Source organism: Protopterus annectens, chromosome 7.part0 (genome assembly GCF_019279795.1).
Source record: "Protopterus annectens isolate FY-2018-M chromosome 7.part0, PAN1.0, whole genome shotgun sequence".
NCBI lineage: Eukaryota > Metazoa > Chordata > Ceratodontiformes > Protopteridae > Protopterus > Protopterus annectens.
In genome coordinates, this window is record NC_056739.1 from 1,624,973,756 (window position 1) to 1,624,992,511 (window position 18,756).

General features: G+C 36.5%; 1 protein-coding gene across 5 annotated transcripts in view; it reads right to left on the minus strand.

Annotated features, from left to right (window-relative positions):
• The window catches only part of PRKCD (protein kinase C delta), a 2,080,121-nt gene that overhangs the window by 759,325 nt on the left and 1,302,040 nt on the right, over positions 1 to 18,756 (minus strand). For all 5 annotated transcript variants that reach the window (XM_044078172.1, XM_044078174.1, XM_044078171.1 and 2 more), the window contains one exon: positions 2,701 to 2,830. In XM_044078172.1, coding sequence (XP_043934107.1) covers positions 2,701 to 2,830 — 130 coding nt within the window. The remainder of the gene's footprint in view (positions 1 to 2,700; positions 2,831 to 18,756) is intronic.

Below are 18,756 nucleotides of genomic sequence, written 5' to 3' on the forward strand. Positions count from 1 at the left end.
TAACTCAAGGTGCATCATGGGATAGGGACTTGGCCTCGAGCTATCTGAAGACCATGAGCTTGTTAGAAGGCCGACTCGGAGCCGATCCTCATCTGTAAGAATGAATGGCGAGATAGAACTTCACATCATAGCTTTAGTTTTAACGTTTTTCACTGTATTTCCACCTTAGCAATTACAGCTATGGTTTTCAGGCTACTTAGGTGTCCACTTGTAGATTTATACACATGTTCATTAATATTATGAGATGTTTTTTTACACACAAACCTGATGAAGTTTTTATTTGGTACGAAAGTGATCTTTGTTAAAATGTTTCAGTTTATAAGTTAATATTTATTCTGATGTCTAGTGGTAGATCTTTTTGTTAGTTATTTTATTAGTGAGATGGTTTCTTAATTAATAAAGTTTGCATTAGAAAGCTAGCCTTAATAAGCTGTTCTTATATACTTTAATTTGTCTCTAGCTTTTTAGTTTCAGTTCTAAGGTAGCACAGTCTTAGTTTACACTATGGTGTTAAGGGGGACTTGGTTAAACAAATGAGTTTACTGCTTTTATTGCTCTTCATAGAACCACCCTCTGTAACTACTCCCTTGCTCAAAATAACCTGATTATATATAATGAATGTTTTTAATACTTTTGATTATACTCAAATAGGATTGCTTGTTTGTGTTTCAATAAAGGATATTCTATTTTCAACTCTACTGTGGACTACCTACTATTTTCTATTTTATTATTTTGTAGTACATATTTTACAGTTTGATTTTTATTAGTGAACTAGTTGCCTAACATGTTTTAAGGCGTGAACTTCACACCCTCCAAACTGCAAAGTTTCTTCTTGGTTTGTAACAGCAGCAGTCTGACACATCAGGTCAAAGGTCATCCATACCAAAGTCTTATAAGAAGAAAGATGATGTACATCAATTCACTCTGGCTTTCCCTGTATGCAATCTGAAAACCAGTATGTGTGTTTAGTGGCATCGCTGCCACCCCCATCTTCAGGGGGGAGAAGAGATTCAGATTCACTCACTCACACACACACACACACACACACACACACACACACACACACACTTGTATCTCCCTACTTCATTTCCTACACACACACACTTGTATCTCCCTACTTCATTTCCTACACACACACACACACACACACACACACACACACACACACACACACACACACACACACACACACACACACACACACGTACCCAAAACAAATCTGTAATTCTCTCACTGAATAACTAAGAAATCAGTTCACGCACCTTGAAAGGAAGCCATCCATTTTGGCAAATTGTTTAATTTATTCCAGCTCTCTGCATCATTCCTCTCAAACAATCAAGGATAAATCTCAAAAGAATCATGGAAAAGCCAGGACTAATCAGGGACACTTTTAAAATACTATTCGCTTGAGAAAATGGCAGAATAAGTGAGTGTGAATTAATATACATTTTCTAAAATAAAAGAAAGCTCCTCTGTGATTCTGGCACATTCCTCATGAGACAGAGGAAAAACACCAAGCTTCTCATGGGCGTTTTTTCCACTGTATAGATACTGTCTTCTTATTATGCTTATCAAGGAACATGACAGAACCACAGATGGATACACATTTTACTTAAGGAATAAAATAAAAATATTTTTTTTTAAAAAGAATGTTTTTTATTGAATCTCTCTAAAAAGTAAAAAAAATAAGGAAGAAGAGTGAAAATTTTGCAAAAGAAACAGTTTGATTTCAGAAAAGCATTTGAGGTTTTTGTTGTAAACCATATGATCTATTTTAATCTACTTGCAAATTAAGATGCAACAACATGAAGACTGTACCAGATTTGCAATTAATATCCTGGCAATATTAAGGTAATAACTTGGAAACAGACTACATTCTGCAGATCTATCTCTAAGTTTCTATCTTAAGTTACCCTTGGAAACTCCAGCAGTGGGCTAAGTTACTAAACAAAAACATATTTATGTTTCCATCCCAAACAAATGTAAATGCATATTTTTAATAACCTTCAGAAAATTCTTATTTATGAATAGCCGGATACTAAAAATATTTATTATGACATAGTTTTCATATCCTGATACTCTTCCATATTCAATGTTACTTGATGTTAATGTATACACTATTGATATATTTAATTTTTACATTTCAAGAGCTCACGTTCTACTAAGTAACACAATGTGAACAATTCAGAGAAGTGACGATTCATTTAACTGCATACTTTTGGGATGTGGGGAAGAAACCAGAGATCATGGTAAAAGTTCACATGGAAAACGGCAGGATGTACATACTCCTCACAGAAAGTACCACAGCCTGGAACCAAACTGGAAAGCCTAGCATTTGGAAGCATAATTGCTTACTGCTGCACCACTGTCCTACTCTGAATATATTAATTCACACTCACTTATTCTGCCATTTGTTCTGCAAAATAATGTATCTAATGTGTAGCAATATAATTGAGAAACAAAACACAAAACACACAACAGCTCTCATGCAGTTCACATAAATATGGTAACAAAGAATTTAATTTTACAAATGAGTTTTCAAATTTCTCCACTGGGGAGTACACGGATACATATAAACAGGGTGGGTTTTCTTTTACTACAAATCTGAGATTCAGATGCCAGATTGTGTCCATACTACAAGCAATACAAAATGCTCTTTATTTGAGAAAAAAAAAAGATATAAATTACAAAACAACATACCATCACATTTTAATCCTTGCTTTACTAAGCCCCAGAGAAGACTACCACAGTGATCACAGAAGGTAGGACTCTTGTAATTGTAAACTTTAAATCTATGTGGCATGTCGATGTTGAAGCGCTCCTTCTGAAACTAAACATTGGGAGGTAAACGTTAAAAACAGAAAGAGAAATTAAGAAAATTAAATTCATCAGGCAGACTTACTTGCACGATAACTACAGTTTTAATGTAACAGAACATAAAGTACAATTTTGAGAGTATACTGCTGCAGGTATTTATATGATTAGGCTCTTTTTTAACACCTTTATTAAATCATCACTTAAACAGAGCCAAGCCTACATTAACAGAAAAGAAAACAGACCATATAACATTCTTCTCCTTTTACATACATTCATTATACATCACATTCTTTCTTTACAATTATTACCAGTCCAACATTACAAATTGCACAAGCCCTTCCTTCCCTTAAACCTCACTCCTCCTGAACATTATTCTACATGTATTATTCCCAGTTTCCTTTTATTTATGTAATTTTCTGCTTCCTTTTTCTAAAGATCCATCTTCCAGTTCTTTTATCTCTTTTACAATATTCAATACTTCAGATACAGTTAGGAAGCCACGGTGGTACAGCGGTATCGTTGTTGCCTCACAGCAAGAGGTTCTTTTCTTCAATTCATGGCTGGAGTGCCTTCTGTGTGGAGTCTGCATGTCCTCCCCACGGTCGAGTGGGCTCCGAAAGACATGCGTGAATGGGTGTGCCTTTGCTGAAGGGTTGGGTGTCGGGCTGGCAACTCGGCACCATAAAAAATCTACTGCCAATCATTAGCTGACCGGAGTTACGCTGTGGCGACCCCTAACCGGGAAAAGCCAAAAAGACAAACAAACAATACTTCAGATACAGCTGGTTTAGACTTTGATTTCCATTTTGTAGTAATTCCTTTTTGGCAGCCAAAATAATTAAACTTAAGACTTTACCATGTCTAAGCACATCAGATCAACTGCAGAAAATCTTTTAAGTGTGAGAATACCATGCAGTAAGCTCACTGGTTTTCATAATAGACAGATGGTCTAAAGCGTGCCCTACAGGACAACTGAAGCAAATTATGTTCTTCTTGAGAAAGCAATTTAACTGTATCTCTCATCCTTTATATCAAGTGCACCACACCCTATAAGAGTAGATGGTGAGGTGATGCCTGTACATACTATGTAGACTTGTTAAACAGTTCTTTTCAGCAGCCAGCACTGTGGCATACATGGGCAAAACTCTGACTACAGCCCAGATGACTTGGATTCAGTTAGTGGCTCAGGCATTTGAGGTGCTTGCAGGGGAAGATGGGTATACTCATCCCGGGAGAGGGAAGGTAAAAGAAGAGATACATACCTGGGGCACATGTGACAATTCAGTTTCCCTGTTGGAGACTGGGATAACACACAAAGTGCTGTCCAAGGACTGTCCCACTGGTCTTGCTGACATCATCCCTTTGTTGAAGTGAGTGGTGATCCAGCACTGATGCCTACTGTACATTTTGTCCTCGTGGAGTCTAAATTAGAAATACTCCCACAACAGCAGTATAATGCTACCCCAAGAATGCCTTGACCTCCTTGCCAGCTCCTACCCTAACATGGAGTTAATCCAAGAAAGTTAGGGGGAGTAGATAGATTTGGCAATCCAGGAGAGACAGCACATTCTGCTGACAGCCAGATGTGTGGATGAAAAAACAGAGCAAAAAAATTGTTATAAGGTTCTCCTAAGTAAATTGAATAGTCCATTTGCTGTTATCACTAGATTATAATAAGTAAAGATGGACAGACCAGTGGCCAAACTGGTGGGAGGCTGGTACCATCAACAGCTTGTAGCCTTTTTTTTCTAGATTGCTGTAATCCCTTTTCATACACATCTACTCATATATACTTTGGACAGCAAAACTTTTGAAAAAAGGCCTCAGTAGTAGCTGCTGACTTAGTGGAGTGGATTTTGATCTCCAAAAATGGAAAAAAAAAAAGTTAAATAAACAGCTAACTCCTGTGATAATCCTGTTTTTGTTTTCTGGAGAGCTAAGTGCTGCTCAGAATATGAGTTCTGCTGTGGTATCTTGCACAATTCTTTATTTAATTTTAACTGGTTATGTTTCTTTAAAAGTTTCAAGTGCAACAGCTGTTCCTGACTCGTCTTCTCAGTTCAGCAGCATCCTTATCCCACAGAGATAATCCATGAACAGTAGCTGTAAGTGTGATAAACTTTGTAAGCTGAATACTGTGCACAGTTCGGGTTCTGCTGAGGTGCTTCCTAGTGTTGGACAAATTGGCACACCAGTGGCACCTGGATTTTACTTTTTTATTTTACTTGGCTATACGCTTTTAAATGTTTCAGCTACAGTAAGCTGTTTATTGACATGGCAATATATGAAACTTTTACTGCATAATGAGCAATTGAAACTGTAAAAGGACAAATACAAGCATCCACAGAGATTCAAAGCTGTCTTGGCATTGACATGTGAATAGTGCACCTCATGGAGAGTTGACAGACTTATGCAGCCGTAGTTTCTTAAACTTATTTTCAGAACTAACATATTTACATACCAGAGGTGTTTTTTTAATGACCCTTAAAGTTCTTCTTGGCTGGAACATTTCACAACTCTTAACTAAGTCCAACTGCTCATTCACTGGCAGTCCCTCTCTAGCTCTAAGTGCATTAAAGTTGCAGTGATGCGATCCCTGACATTCCAGTGTTGTGTTTTCTAAGTACAAGAGTGGTCTTTGTAGTATCCGTGTTTTTATGGTGTCATTATTCTGTGTTTGGCCATTCCCCACTCTATACTAAACTATTCACATTGTTCTGAATGCACCTGATAAGTACTGAAGCATTAGCTGGCTAAATACATTACATCTGCAGAACAACATTGCTGGGGTGCCACAATTCAAGCACCAGCTTTTATGGCAGTCTCCACTGTACGGTGAAAACAGCAGTCGCACACTCCTAAATCCTGCATACAGATTAGCAATTACTATGGTAGAATTTGTTCGCTACTTACTATGCACACATACAGTGATCCATCCAACCATCCATTCTCAACCCCTTTTTCCCATTTTTGCACATACGAGTCGGGGTGTCACTTGATTCAACAGTGACAATTATATAGAGCCAATGTTTACACTATAATTATATCATTCCATTATCAGAGAGGGAGCCAGTGATTAAAGAGTCACATTCATACATGTTAATGGTAATCACTGGATTTCTAAGTGAAAAGCATGCATTCAAAAGACATGCATCTGGAGCATTTTCTCCCCGGGCCTCCGCTGAAAACAGGCTCTGTGGAACCTAGTCGGACTTTCCCGGTCAACAAATGATAAATAAAATAATAAATAATAATAAATAAATAAAAAGCATTCAGTGCACTAAGGTCAGAAACTCTTTTTTTTTTTTTTTTCATTTTACTGCTGTTTTAGGTGTACCTTTAAATATAGCTGTATTTATTAAATCTCTTATGGGATTTTGTATAGGATTCAATTTTGTTTGTAGTGACAATGAGTGTACAAAATATATTGTGGATGTCAAAACTATATACATATAACAATGAACAAGTGAAAATAATGTAAGGATTAAACCTTGCATCCCGCCTGGAGTTGAAAACTCCAACTTAGAGCAGTATTTACTACTCAAGTTAACCCCTACCCTAAGCAGCAGTACCTCAGCTACCACCTTATCAATTTAATACTAGTTATATTTAACTGAGGTTAACAGTTTTCAATTCAATTATCTATCAAGACAAAACTACACATTTGGTAAAACAGCATCATATAAACTAAAATAAACTTTTTTTTAAAAACTGTTCATACTATTATATAGATCTATGTAATATATAACACTTGTATTCTAATAGCATTCAAATAATCTTAATGTTAGAAATCAAGAGGAGAGAAAATTATGTTCTAACATTCATTTAAATCAAAAACTTTGGCTAATATGATTCAGACATTACATGCATTAAGATGCATCTATTTTCTGTCATGTGAATTCTATCAACAGCTTCCAAAAAATCTTGAATTGTTTGTATATGAGCATTTACTTAAACTCATTATTGTCAATAGAGTAAAATATTGTATTCATAAAAATTATTATAAATCATATTGCATAGTTATGCAGATTCTCAGAAACACCTGCGTTATTACCTAAAAAAAAAAAGCCATCACACACATAAACACAGACACACACACATACATATACACACACACATATACACACACACACACACATACATATACACATACACATATATACATACATACATACACACACACACACACACATACACACACATATATATATATATATATATATATATATATATATATATATATATATATATATATATATATATATATATATATCTGATCTCACTGAGTTGTGTCTTTGTAAAGCACAATCCTACTTGCTGTCCCTAGAATAAATCTGTCTGCTTTAGACAAAATAATGCACAGCAAACACAAATTAGTAACCAGATTTTACAATCATGCTAACCTACTGCTTTAAAATATATCACATGACATTTCTTCCAGAATAGAGTTATAAGATTATTTATGTTTGTCAATCAGATGAATTAAATGAGTTATAGTAAAGTATATGTTTGGGACACAAGTTTTTAACACAGATTATTATGCTACTGTTAAATAGATTTTCCAAAACATTTAAATAAATGTTTCATTTTCTATGCCTTCTAAAATAAGATATTTACTTGCTACAAGAAACTACATCATCTAAACTCATCATAACTGACATATTTTATGAATAGAGTATTTTTCCTGAATCTGTGGTGTGTCAGTGTGATAACCTTGTCAATGTTTATACTAACTGCTTTCAGTTTCTCTGTGAAAATTCTGTGAGTGAAGCTTCTGAGGAAACTCATGGACACTATGCATGAGACAGCCCACATCCCAGATTGTCTCCCTTAACATTTTGGCGGGAAACTTATTAAAACTTGTGGCAAACATTCATTTTGTCAATAGAGTAAAATATTGTATTCATAGAAATTATTATAAATCATATTAGATAGTTATGCAGATTCTCAGAAAAAAAAACATCACACTCACACACACACACACACACACACACACATATATATATATATATATATATATATATATATATATATATATATATATATATCTGATCTCACTGAGTTGTGTCTTTGTAGAGCATTATCCTACTTGCTGTCCCTAGAATAAATCTGTCTGCTTTATACAAAATAATGCACAGCAAACACATATTGGTAACCAGGTTTTACAATCATGCTAACCTACTGCTTTAAAATATATCACATGACATTTCTTCCAGAATAGAGTTATAAGATTATTTATGTTTGTCAATCAGATGAATTAAATATATATGTTTGGAACACAAATTTTTAACACAGATTATTATGCTGCTGTTAAGTAGATTTTCAAAAACATTTAAATAAATGTTTCATTTTTTATGCCTTCTAAAATAAGACATTTACTTACTACAAGAAACTACATCATTTAAACTCATTATAACTGACATATTTTATGAACAGAGTATTTTTCCTGAATCTGTGGTGTGTCAGTGTGATAACCTTGTCAATGTTTATACTAACTGCTTTCAGTTTCTCTGTGAGAATTCTGTGATTTGAAGATTCTGAGGTAACTCAAGGACACTGTGCATAAGACAGCCCACATCCCAAATTGTCTCTCTTAACATTTTGGCGGGAAACTTATTAAAAACTAGTGACAAACATTCATTTAGCAGTGTAAATGCATCTAAACATGACAGAACCTCCACAATGTATTCCACAGATCATCACAGCCTCTATGCAAGTGGAATTAAACTCAAAATTACCAACAAGCAATAAAACTCAGCATTCTTCTCCCAACTCAATTTTCATACAAATCCTATTATTCACTGTGCCCACACAGTCAAAAGCATTTCTATATATTAATAAAGAAAAGAAAAGAGAGTAGAAAATAAAAGGGAGTGAGGCAGAAATAAAAATGTAAGAGAAAGCTGTAAGAAGTATATACAATGGAATGTTACTTACTGTTTATATTAATAGAGTTAAAAATAAAACATATTATTTACTCTTATTTAGTTCTGATTATTATTAGTTAAAGCATTACAGATTATTTACAAACAAGCATAAGCAGTATAATCAAGAAAGTATAATTAGAAATAGCATTTGAAGAACTTATAAACTTTTACAAGAAATAAATATGTTATTATTCTATTAATGATATTTTCATTACTGTTCTCTCCCTGCCCTCCCCCACCCTTTACCCACTACATAATCTAAATAGAATGTCATTGTTTAAACAGAGAAAATAATAAAAGAAGAAGGAAAAAAAAAGGTAAAGATAAAAAAATGTATCAAATTACTAACCTTACTTTTTTCAGAAAGAAAAACAAATCGAGTCACAGCCTGCCATTAAATCCTCAGGCATTTTGACTGGTTACGAAACAAAACATTTCTTTGCACATAGAGAATAACTTTGATCTTTTCCAAAATATTTGTGGCTTTCTGGAAATGCAGGAACTATATTCAAAAAGATTAATAATGAACTAAAATGATGAGAGAGAAAAAAAACATATAACAAATCATTTGTTTTTTAGTCTCTTCTTCTTCTCTGAAGTCTTCCAGGAAGCTTCAGTTGCCAATCTCTTTAATGAAGAACTAGCCCATTCCATTTCTTCTATTTTATCCAAAATCATTTTTTTTCTTTGACAAACAGTAAAGCAGAGTCTAAATCATCGAAGACCTTAGGGCCATCAGGAAGGAAGATTTTAAGCTTGGCAGGAAACAGAAGGTATGTTTTAAACTGTGCTTTTTTAAGCTCCCTTATTAGTGGCAGAAAAACTTTTCTTTTAGCAATTACCATGGAAGAATAGTCATTGTCAAAACGCACAGTTGTCTCAAACTTAACAGGAGCTTTAGCCCAAGCAGATTTAAGAACCATCTCTTTATCAAAAGATGATAGAAATCTAACTATAACTGATCTAGGATAGTTTTTGTTAGAGTTAGTATTAGCTATAGATCTATGTGCTCTTCGATACCAAAAGAGAATGCTTCTGGTAAATCTAAAGTTTTAGGGAGCCATGTTGTTAAAAAAGAAGTAATATTGTTACCTTCAATATTTTCTGGCAGTCCAAAAATCCTAATGTTATTGCGCCTAGATCTATTTTCCAGGTCATCCAGCTTTGTTTGTAAATGTGTATTTTGTTTCAGCAGAAACTCAATGTTGATTTCCTGTTCTTGTATTTTATTTTCCATGTCATTCACAGCTTCTTCTATGCCTGTCATCTGGATCTTCTGTTGTTGCAGGTCCATATGTAACAAGTCTATTTGTTTTGTAGTTTTTTCTATGAAAGTGTCTATTTTAGTATCCATTTTATCCATCTTAGCAGTAAGTTGCTGGACTATAATTATCAGAGACTGAAGTTCTTTCTTGATGCTGGAGTCTTGAGAATTTGTCTTACTGGAACACATTTCAGACTGATAAACTGACAGGAAAATTTCCAAAGTAATTTCTGACAGGAATATTATTAAGATTTCCTTTCTTTTTTAGATATAGTTCAAGAACTATATAAAACAAACATATTTAGAAAGAAAATTACTTCAAGAATTAATTTTTTAAGTAATTAATTCCTGTCAATGTAATGAAATTGGTGGAGCTGAAGAAATCTGCTGCTATCCTGTGTTCATCCTTGGCCACGCCCCCATTTTACTGCTGTTTTGAAGGTGACGTTTTGATATGTTATGATTTTCATTTGATCAAGGGACAGTGTTTATGTCAACACCACATGCCTCCACAGACACAGTTTAGAAGGTACACAGGCAGTATATGTTTAATTGCTAAATATATATTAGTGTCTGTTTTTCACTGTTATATAGACAGAGTGTCACTAACTTGATACTTATACTGTCACATCATTTTGTGAACTGGGGAAAAATGTATTATTTTTTGCTGCTGATGGCTGACACAGTGATTCTCATCAGAAACTGACTCCAGCTTTTGTACAGATGGTCATTAAAGTGTAGCACTTCTTCTTTCAGCTGTTCCTGTTAGGGGTAACCACAGCGGACAATCTGTTTCCATTTTGTCCTGTCCTCTGCATCTTGCTCTGTCTCACCAATCACCTGCATGTCCTCTCTCACCAAATCCATAAACCTTATCTTAGGCCTTCTTTTTTTCCACTTACCTGGCAGCTCCATCCTTGGCAACCTTTTCCCAATATATCCAGCATCCCTCCTCAGCACATGCCCAAACCAATGCAATCTCGCCTCTTTGGCTTTGTCTCCAAACTGTCCAACCTGAGCTGTCCTTCTAATATACTGATTCCTAATCCTGTCCATTCTCATCACATCCAATGCAAATCTTAACATCTTTAATTTTGCCACCTCCAGCTCCGATTCCTGTCTTTTTGTCAATGCCACCGTCTCCAACCCATATAACATAGCTGGTCTCACTATCCTCTTGTAGACCTTCCCTTTCACTCTCTCTCTCTCTTACTGGTACCAGTCCATCACAAATCACTCCTGACACTCATTTCCACCCACTCCACCCTGTCCGAACACTCTTCTTCACCTCTCTTCCACATACACCATTACTCTGAACTGTTGATCCCAAATATTTAAACTCATCCACCTTCGCCAACTCTATTCCCTGCATTCTCACCATTTCTCTATCCTCCCTATCATTCACACACACACATATTTTGTCTTAGTCTTGCTGAACTTCATTCCCCTCCTCTCTAGAGCATATTTCCACCTCTCCAGGATCTCCTCAACCTGTTCACTATTCTCTCTACAGATCACGATGTCATCTACAAACATCATAGTCCATGGGGACACCTGTCTGATCTCTTCTGTCAACCTGTTCATCTCCACTGCAAATAAGAAAGCGCTCAGAGCTGATCCTTGGTGCAACACCACCTCCACCTTAAACGCATCCATGACTCCTACCACAGATCTCACCACTGTCATGCTACCATCGCACATATCCTGTACCACTCTTACATACATTTCTGCCACTCCCAACTTCGTCAGATAATACCACAACTCCTCTCTAAGCACCCTGTCATATGCTTTCTCTAAGTCCACAAAGACATGATGCAACTCCTTCTGACCTTCTTTATACTTCTCCATCAACACTCTCAGAGCAAACATTGCATCCGTAGTGCTCTTTCCCAGCATGAAACCATAACTGCTGTGCTCTAATCATCACCTCCCTTCTTAACCTAGCTTCCACTACTCTTTTCCATAACTTCATGCTGTGACTGATCAATTTTATCCCTCTGGAGCTACTACAGCTCTGCACATCACTGTTATTCTTAAGAATTAGTACCAAAACACTTCTTCTCCACTCCTCAGGCATCCTCTCACTTTCCAAGATTTCATTAAACAATCTGGTTAAAGATTCCACTGCTGTCTATCCTAAACACCTCCATGCTTCCACAGGTATGTCATTTGGATTAACAGCCTTTCCATTCTTCATCCTCTTCATAGCTGTGCTTACTTCCTCTTTGCTAATCCGTTGCACTTCTATTCCCACATCATCCAACCTTCTCTCTCTCTCATTCATTTCATTCATCAGCCCCTCACAGTACTCCTTCCATCTGCTCAACACACTTTCCTCACTTTTGAGTATGCTTCCTATTACTTCATCACTTTTACCTGCTGCACATCTTTCCCAGCTCAGTCCCTCTGTCTAGCTAATCAGTACAGGTCCTTTTCTCCCTCCATAGTGCCCGACCTTTCATACAACTCTCCAAATGACTTATCCTTAGCCACCTCTCTCTTCGCCATATGGCTCATCTCCTTACACTCACACATTTTGCAATTGATTTTGTGATCTGATTACCATGTAAGACATCAACACATTTTGCCTAAAGAACTTCTTACAGCAAGGGTTCTTTTGACAAAGTATGATATGCTTCAAGTCCTCTAGTGATGGGGACATTATTCTCAAAATGGCTCAGCTTGTTGGCAAGTGCAGATACTCAGTCAAATGTAATATTACTATAGTAAAAGGTATTCCTTCTGATGTCTGTATTTAAGCTAAACTCAAAAGTGCTGAGCTAAACAACATACAAGAATTTATAAATCTCTTAAAGACATTGCCCTAGCACTGGCAATCTTGAAGTTAATTGTTATGCATCGTTAGATCTTAGCCAGCTAGGTTTTGGTACCCCCACCCACCTCATACTTATCAGGTAATTTAATTCTAAACAGAAAATATCTTTCTAACATTCTGGAGCTGACAAGAATTGGATAAGACTCTGCGCTACAGGCCCTCTAAATACAACAGTATCATATTTACAGGAAGTGTTCATAAACCTGTTTATGAAGACATGAATACAAAATTTTGTGACTGGGACCAGGTTACAGATCTTGGCATGCGTGACAGAGTAAATAGCTGGTCTAGTTATACTAATAGATAATAGTATTTTTTTTTTCATTTCATCTAAACACTTTACAAATGTATTAAGTACTACAAATTAAACATCCAGCAAATACATCCAAATACTACAATCTAAGTATGAATTTAACATATAATGAAAACTATCATGAAACAACTTATAAAGTGGAAGTATAAAGTTCTATCTGGGGATTCAAACAGATTCTCATAAAAATGGAGCAAAGGAACTCCATAAGCTCACTTGGATCCCCTGTAACACAACAGTACTGAAAGTCATTACTAACCATAGACTGATTTTCCCGTTTGCTGTGCTTTGTGAATGTATGGAAACAGTTAATGTTAGCAGTAATATTTTCTGACTGGAAATATTCCCAAAGTATATTACAGAAAAAGAAACCCGCCTGCAGAATGAACAAATGCATTTACCTTAATATCTTTTGCTTGACAGCTTGTTTTGAAATAAATTCTCTTTTCCTTTCTTAAAGGGCTTGGGCAGCAAAACCTCTCAGTAGTAAGATCACTTGCCAGTTGAGTACCTATCCCTGAATCTTCTAATACTTTTGGCAGCAGAACAGGCATTAAACTCATTAAGTCTCCTTTTACCATAGTCATCTGCAAGAGATCTTCACCAAACTTACCCATACAGCCTGACTAATCTGCCTCCTGATATTACTACTATGCAAGATCTCTCTCTGTTTAAGAAGATAATATTTACAGAAAAAATATAAATGTTCCTGTGCTGACATTGTCAATTTACACCTTGTACGCAAATGCTTAATACACTATCATCTTGAGTTCTCTGTTGTTTACTCAGTGTACTTATTGCGATTTTAATATTTTTTCTTTATGTACTATACTTGCTTATCTCATTGTGTATCTCATATTACACTGTCACCTTGCACATTTCATATTTATTTAACATCATTATTAAACGTGACATTTTTAAAACTTGACACAGATACACATGCAGTAGCAGAAAAGAAAATAAACCATAGTAACATTTTCCTTTATTTTCATGCAATATACATATTTTGATTAATATATGTTGTCTTGCCTTATGGCCCAGGTAGATATTGAAAAAGGCCCTGTACCTAAACATGGTTAAACTCAAATGAATAAATTTCTACATCGCAGCTCCCTGGGCCATGGTTCAATTCTGAACTCCAGCCACTTTCTGTGCCTGCATAAGTTGCTACTAGGTACTTAAAACATGCCCTCTCCCATCTTTCTTTGAAAAGGAAATGATAAATACATAAAGAGGGAAATTTTTTTTATTAACAGAATGAATCATCCCGGTATACTCATCTCAAATGTCTGTGAATATCCAAAGTGTAAATTACAGTTGTATAAGTAAACTTACCATAACACTAGATGTCTGAATGATCAGTGCTAAGTAGCCTTAGCTATATGGGTTATATCTTGCAAAGATATAACAGCCGGCCAGCTTCCAAAGCTTCAGGGCACCTGCTGCATGCCCAAACTGTCAGGTAGCTCTAGCTGAGCTGACGTAAAGACAAGTTTGGATGCAAATCCCTTCAGACCTTTACTGCTACTGAAGAGTACATTCCTCTGAGGCTTTCCAAAATTGATCGGCCTACGCTTTCCTTTGCTGGGCAGAAACGTTGTCTTGGGGGGAATAATTTTCCATTTTTCTTAATTTTGTTGTTGTTTTATTACTTTAGTCTTCAGGAAAGTTATTTTAAAGCAAGGAGTGCTGTGTTTTAATTGCCTGTCGCCAGACTGTAATGTACTTTTAAATGGAGTACTTGTGTTTTTTTTTCTGTCAGTTTAAAAGTGGTGTAAAGTAACTGAAAACCTGAAAAAAGCTGAACCATCCACGGGGAAGCTGCAGCTGCCATTATTAACACTGTTGGCCCTATATTTTACTGTCAAAAAGAAAACCAAACATGTATCTACCCCTTCTCTGTTTTCTCTGGATAGGAGTAGTTTGCTTGGTCTGGCTCAGGGTTTAATTCAGGCTGTCGATTCTCCTTGTAAAGTAGTTTATTGTAAAAGAAAAAGGGATTCCTCTTTTTTTGAAAGAGATTTAAGATTCTGAATCTGAATAGGAAAATATATGGATGGATACTGGATTTTTCCTCAGATTTAATTCAGACCAACAGGGGAGCTCAGTTTCTGATTCTTCCTGTGGGAATTTCTTTCTCCGAGACTATTGATACAAGGTGCCAATATTTTCAGTGGAAGAACACTGAGGTTTCTCAGTCCCTCAGAAAATACTGTGAGTTGTTACAGAAGGATTTTTCAGAACCTACACACATTCTTCCTGTTCTGTCTGGTTTAGTGGATGCGTGTGAACAACCTGCATTCTTCCCGACAGTCAGCCAGCTGCTCCTAAAAAGGCAGATAGGATGTATGAATTTCCTCAGCCTTTTAAATTCTTATACACTATTCCCTATGGGGGAATTATTGATAGGTATGGTAAAAAAAAGTATGCATTTCTGCAACTTTGACTTTCAGAATTTTAAATTCTCGGGCTCATATGTTAAAATTCTGACAAATTGAAAGTTTGAGGAATATTTTATCTGCTTTAAATAACTTAGTTTCTTCTACTGCACGGGTCACTTCTCATTGTTTACATTGTGTGTATGACTGTTGATACTTCTTCCAAGCTATGGCTAGTGGTACTGTTTTGAGGAGGTTTGCATGACTGCATTTTCAGAACCTCCCAGATGATGTTAAAATGAGATTTTAAATTCTCTCTTCGACAGAGATTTAGTGTTTGGCACCTTTGCTGCAGAGGTGATCAAAACATGTGAAGAAAGGAGCAAGCTGATCCAGAGAATCTCTTAAGATTTTACAGCCTTCCTTTTCCAAACTTTTCAAGGGATTTTCTATCTCCTATTCCAATTTTGACAAAAACAGAATAAACAGTCTCAATAAACTACAGGCATACAGACATTTACGAAGAAGTGGCAATGGTGTTCCAAAAAGAAGTTTTGAACATCCCAAAATTAAGGATAGCCCAACAAGTCTGAATGACTATTCAAAAAGAGCTTGTGAACCCCTCCCACACTGGCCTTTGTTTTCTTCCAAAGTCTGAATCTGTACATTTCTCCTTGGCAACAGACAGATGGATTCTGCAAGTCATTCATCAAGGTTACAGATGGCAGTGGGAGGAAATTCCTCCTTTCCAGGGGGCTATTCCTTATCCTCCAGATCAGACACTAGTTTCCACCAATTCTTCATCACCTGCTGTCCCCACGGCATGACAGAACACTTCCTCCTTCCCAGGCGGGGAAGGATTTTTATTCAAGGATGTTTCTAGTGCCAAAGAAAGAAAATTCTTGGAGACCAGTTCTGGATCTTTCTTTCCTAAACCTATTTGTGATACTGCCTAAATTTAAAATGATGTCACTTTACAACCTGTTATCCTTATTCTTTCAAGTTTTCTGGCAAACTAGGCTTAAAAGATGCTCATCATCACATTCCTACCCTTCCAGACTTCAGATGCTTCTTATGTTTTTCTGTGCTTGGATCAGATTATTTTTTATCTGTTTTACCCTTGAGATTACCCACAGCACCAAAAGAGCTCACAAAGTGGATTGCTTCAGTTGCAGCTCATTGCAGGCTACAGGGTACCACATTTTTTCATATGTAGACAACTTGTTTACCTTTGCACATTCTTTTTCAAAGTGTCAAGAATCTCCCTCTCGAGTGAGAGATTTCTTACACAATATTCAAAAGTTTTTCTTGACTCCTTCACACAGGATTGTGCTCCTGGGATGTCAACTGGACACCTCAGTTCAATCAGCTTTTCTTTCACAGGAAAAAACAGATCTTTATCTAGATTTATTTCTAAGGATTTCCACTCAGACGTCAGTCACTGTGAGGGAGTAACTCAGGATTTTGGGTCTCACAGCATATGTGATTCGCATAATGCCCTTGGCAAGACTCTACATGAGAAAGACACAGTGGTATCTGAAATCCCTTTGGTCGCAGCATCAACACACTTTATCTTTTCAAATTGCAGTACCGGGGTTTGTCAGAAGCAAAATATTTTGGTAGATACAACAGATATCCTTAAATCCAGGTTTCCCCTTCTCTCTCCCTACTCCTAGGCAGTCACCAAAGATACTTTGGACTTTGCGTGGGAAGCAGGGGGGTGTGGGACACCAAGGACAGATGCAAATGCATAAATATTAAGGTGGTGCTTGCACTGATCAAGATACTCAACTCTCTGAACCATCTCTGGTCCTCTTCAAATGGTTAATGTGGACAATACCACAGTCACGTGATACATCAACAAGCAAGAGTTGACAAAGTCCTACCCCATTTGCAGACCAGCCATGTAAGCTTGGGACATAGTTTCACAGCACAATCTTGCTATACAGACATCCTACATTCTGTCAGAGCAAAACTGTGTGGCAGACAAGCTGAACAGGATGAAAGCAGACCCTCATAAATGGAAACTAGATCAGGGGGTCTTCCAAAATTTGATCCGGCTGTGGGGAGCTCCTCAAGAAGTCCTCTTTGCCTCCTCTCTGAACATCCAACTGGCAAGATTCTGTTCCAAGACTCCATGCAAAAAGCAAGGCAGATTTTTTTCCCCTTCAACAGGAATGCTCTTGTATGCTTTTCTACCCTTTCCACTAATATCCAGGGTACTTCTGAATATTCAGAAAGAATCCCCCAAGATCACTGTGATGACTCCCTTTGGCACAGGCAACCATGGTTCACCCTTCTTTTGGAAATGGTCTGGGGAAATAACAAAAGATTCTTCACAGACTACATCTAATCACACAAGGGGGGGGGGGTTGACACACTCCAATGTCAGTCAACTTTAGTTGACTGCCTCAATGATAGGGTTTAATTCTTTTTAGGCACCTGTTTACTGAGGATGTCCAGCAGGTACTAATGCAGGCAAGAAAGCTTGCTACTAGAAAATAACAGTAAATAGAAAAGGTTTTCTAGTTGGTGCATAACATATTTCAAGAAGTGAACTTCACACCCTCCACACTGCAAAGTTTTTGCTTTGTTTTTGACCCAGTACAAGATATGTACTGGGTTTTCTGAGACTTTGAGGGATACCACAGATTTTTCTTTTTGTAAATAGATTTAATTCAAGGTGAACTCAGAAACAAGAGTCACTCTTTCTTTGTGAAAACTCAAAAAGGGCTGAGAAGACAAGAGGACTTGTAAATGAGATAGTCGAAAGGCTGTCTTCTAAGTTAGAAACTTCATGGAAGAACTAGCTTAGCTTAGAAAAGATCCCATGCTGGAGCCACCTGTTTTCTAGAAGGTCTAATATGTAAAACCCCTTTCAAGAATTGTTTGATTTGGAATAAGGAAGAAAGAGGGATCCATTAACAGAAAAGTAGAAATGACAAGAATATACTTTTTGATAGAAGTGTAAGGTGGGCCTAATTTGCTGTGAGGTGATGGGTATTTCTGGCAAATGCAGGTAGTACCTCACAGTTATCTGAAGGCATGACATGCACTAAACCCTGGCATACAGAAATTCCTCTAATTGCACTAAATCCATGTTATATTAGCTACACAAATATGAATGGGTTCAAATCACAGGAAGGCCTTAAGTTCTGTACCTTTCTATTTAGAATACTGTAGTAGTGCCATCTCAACTTTGTCCAAATTTATGCTTGCTTTTG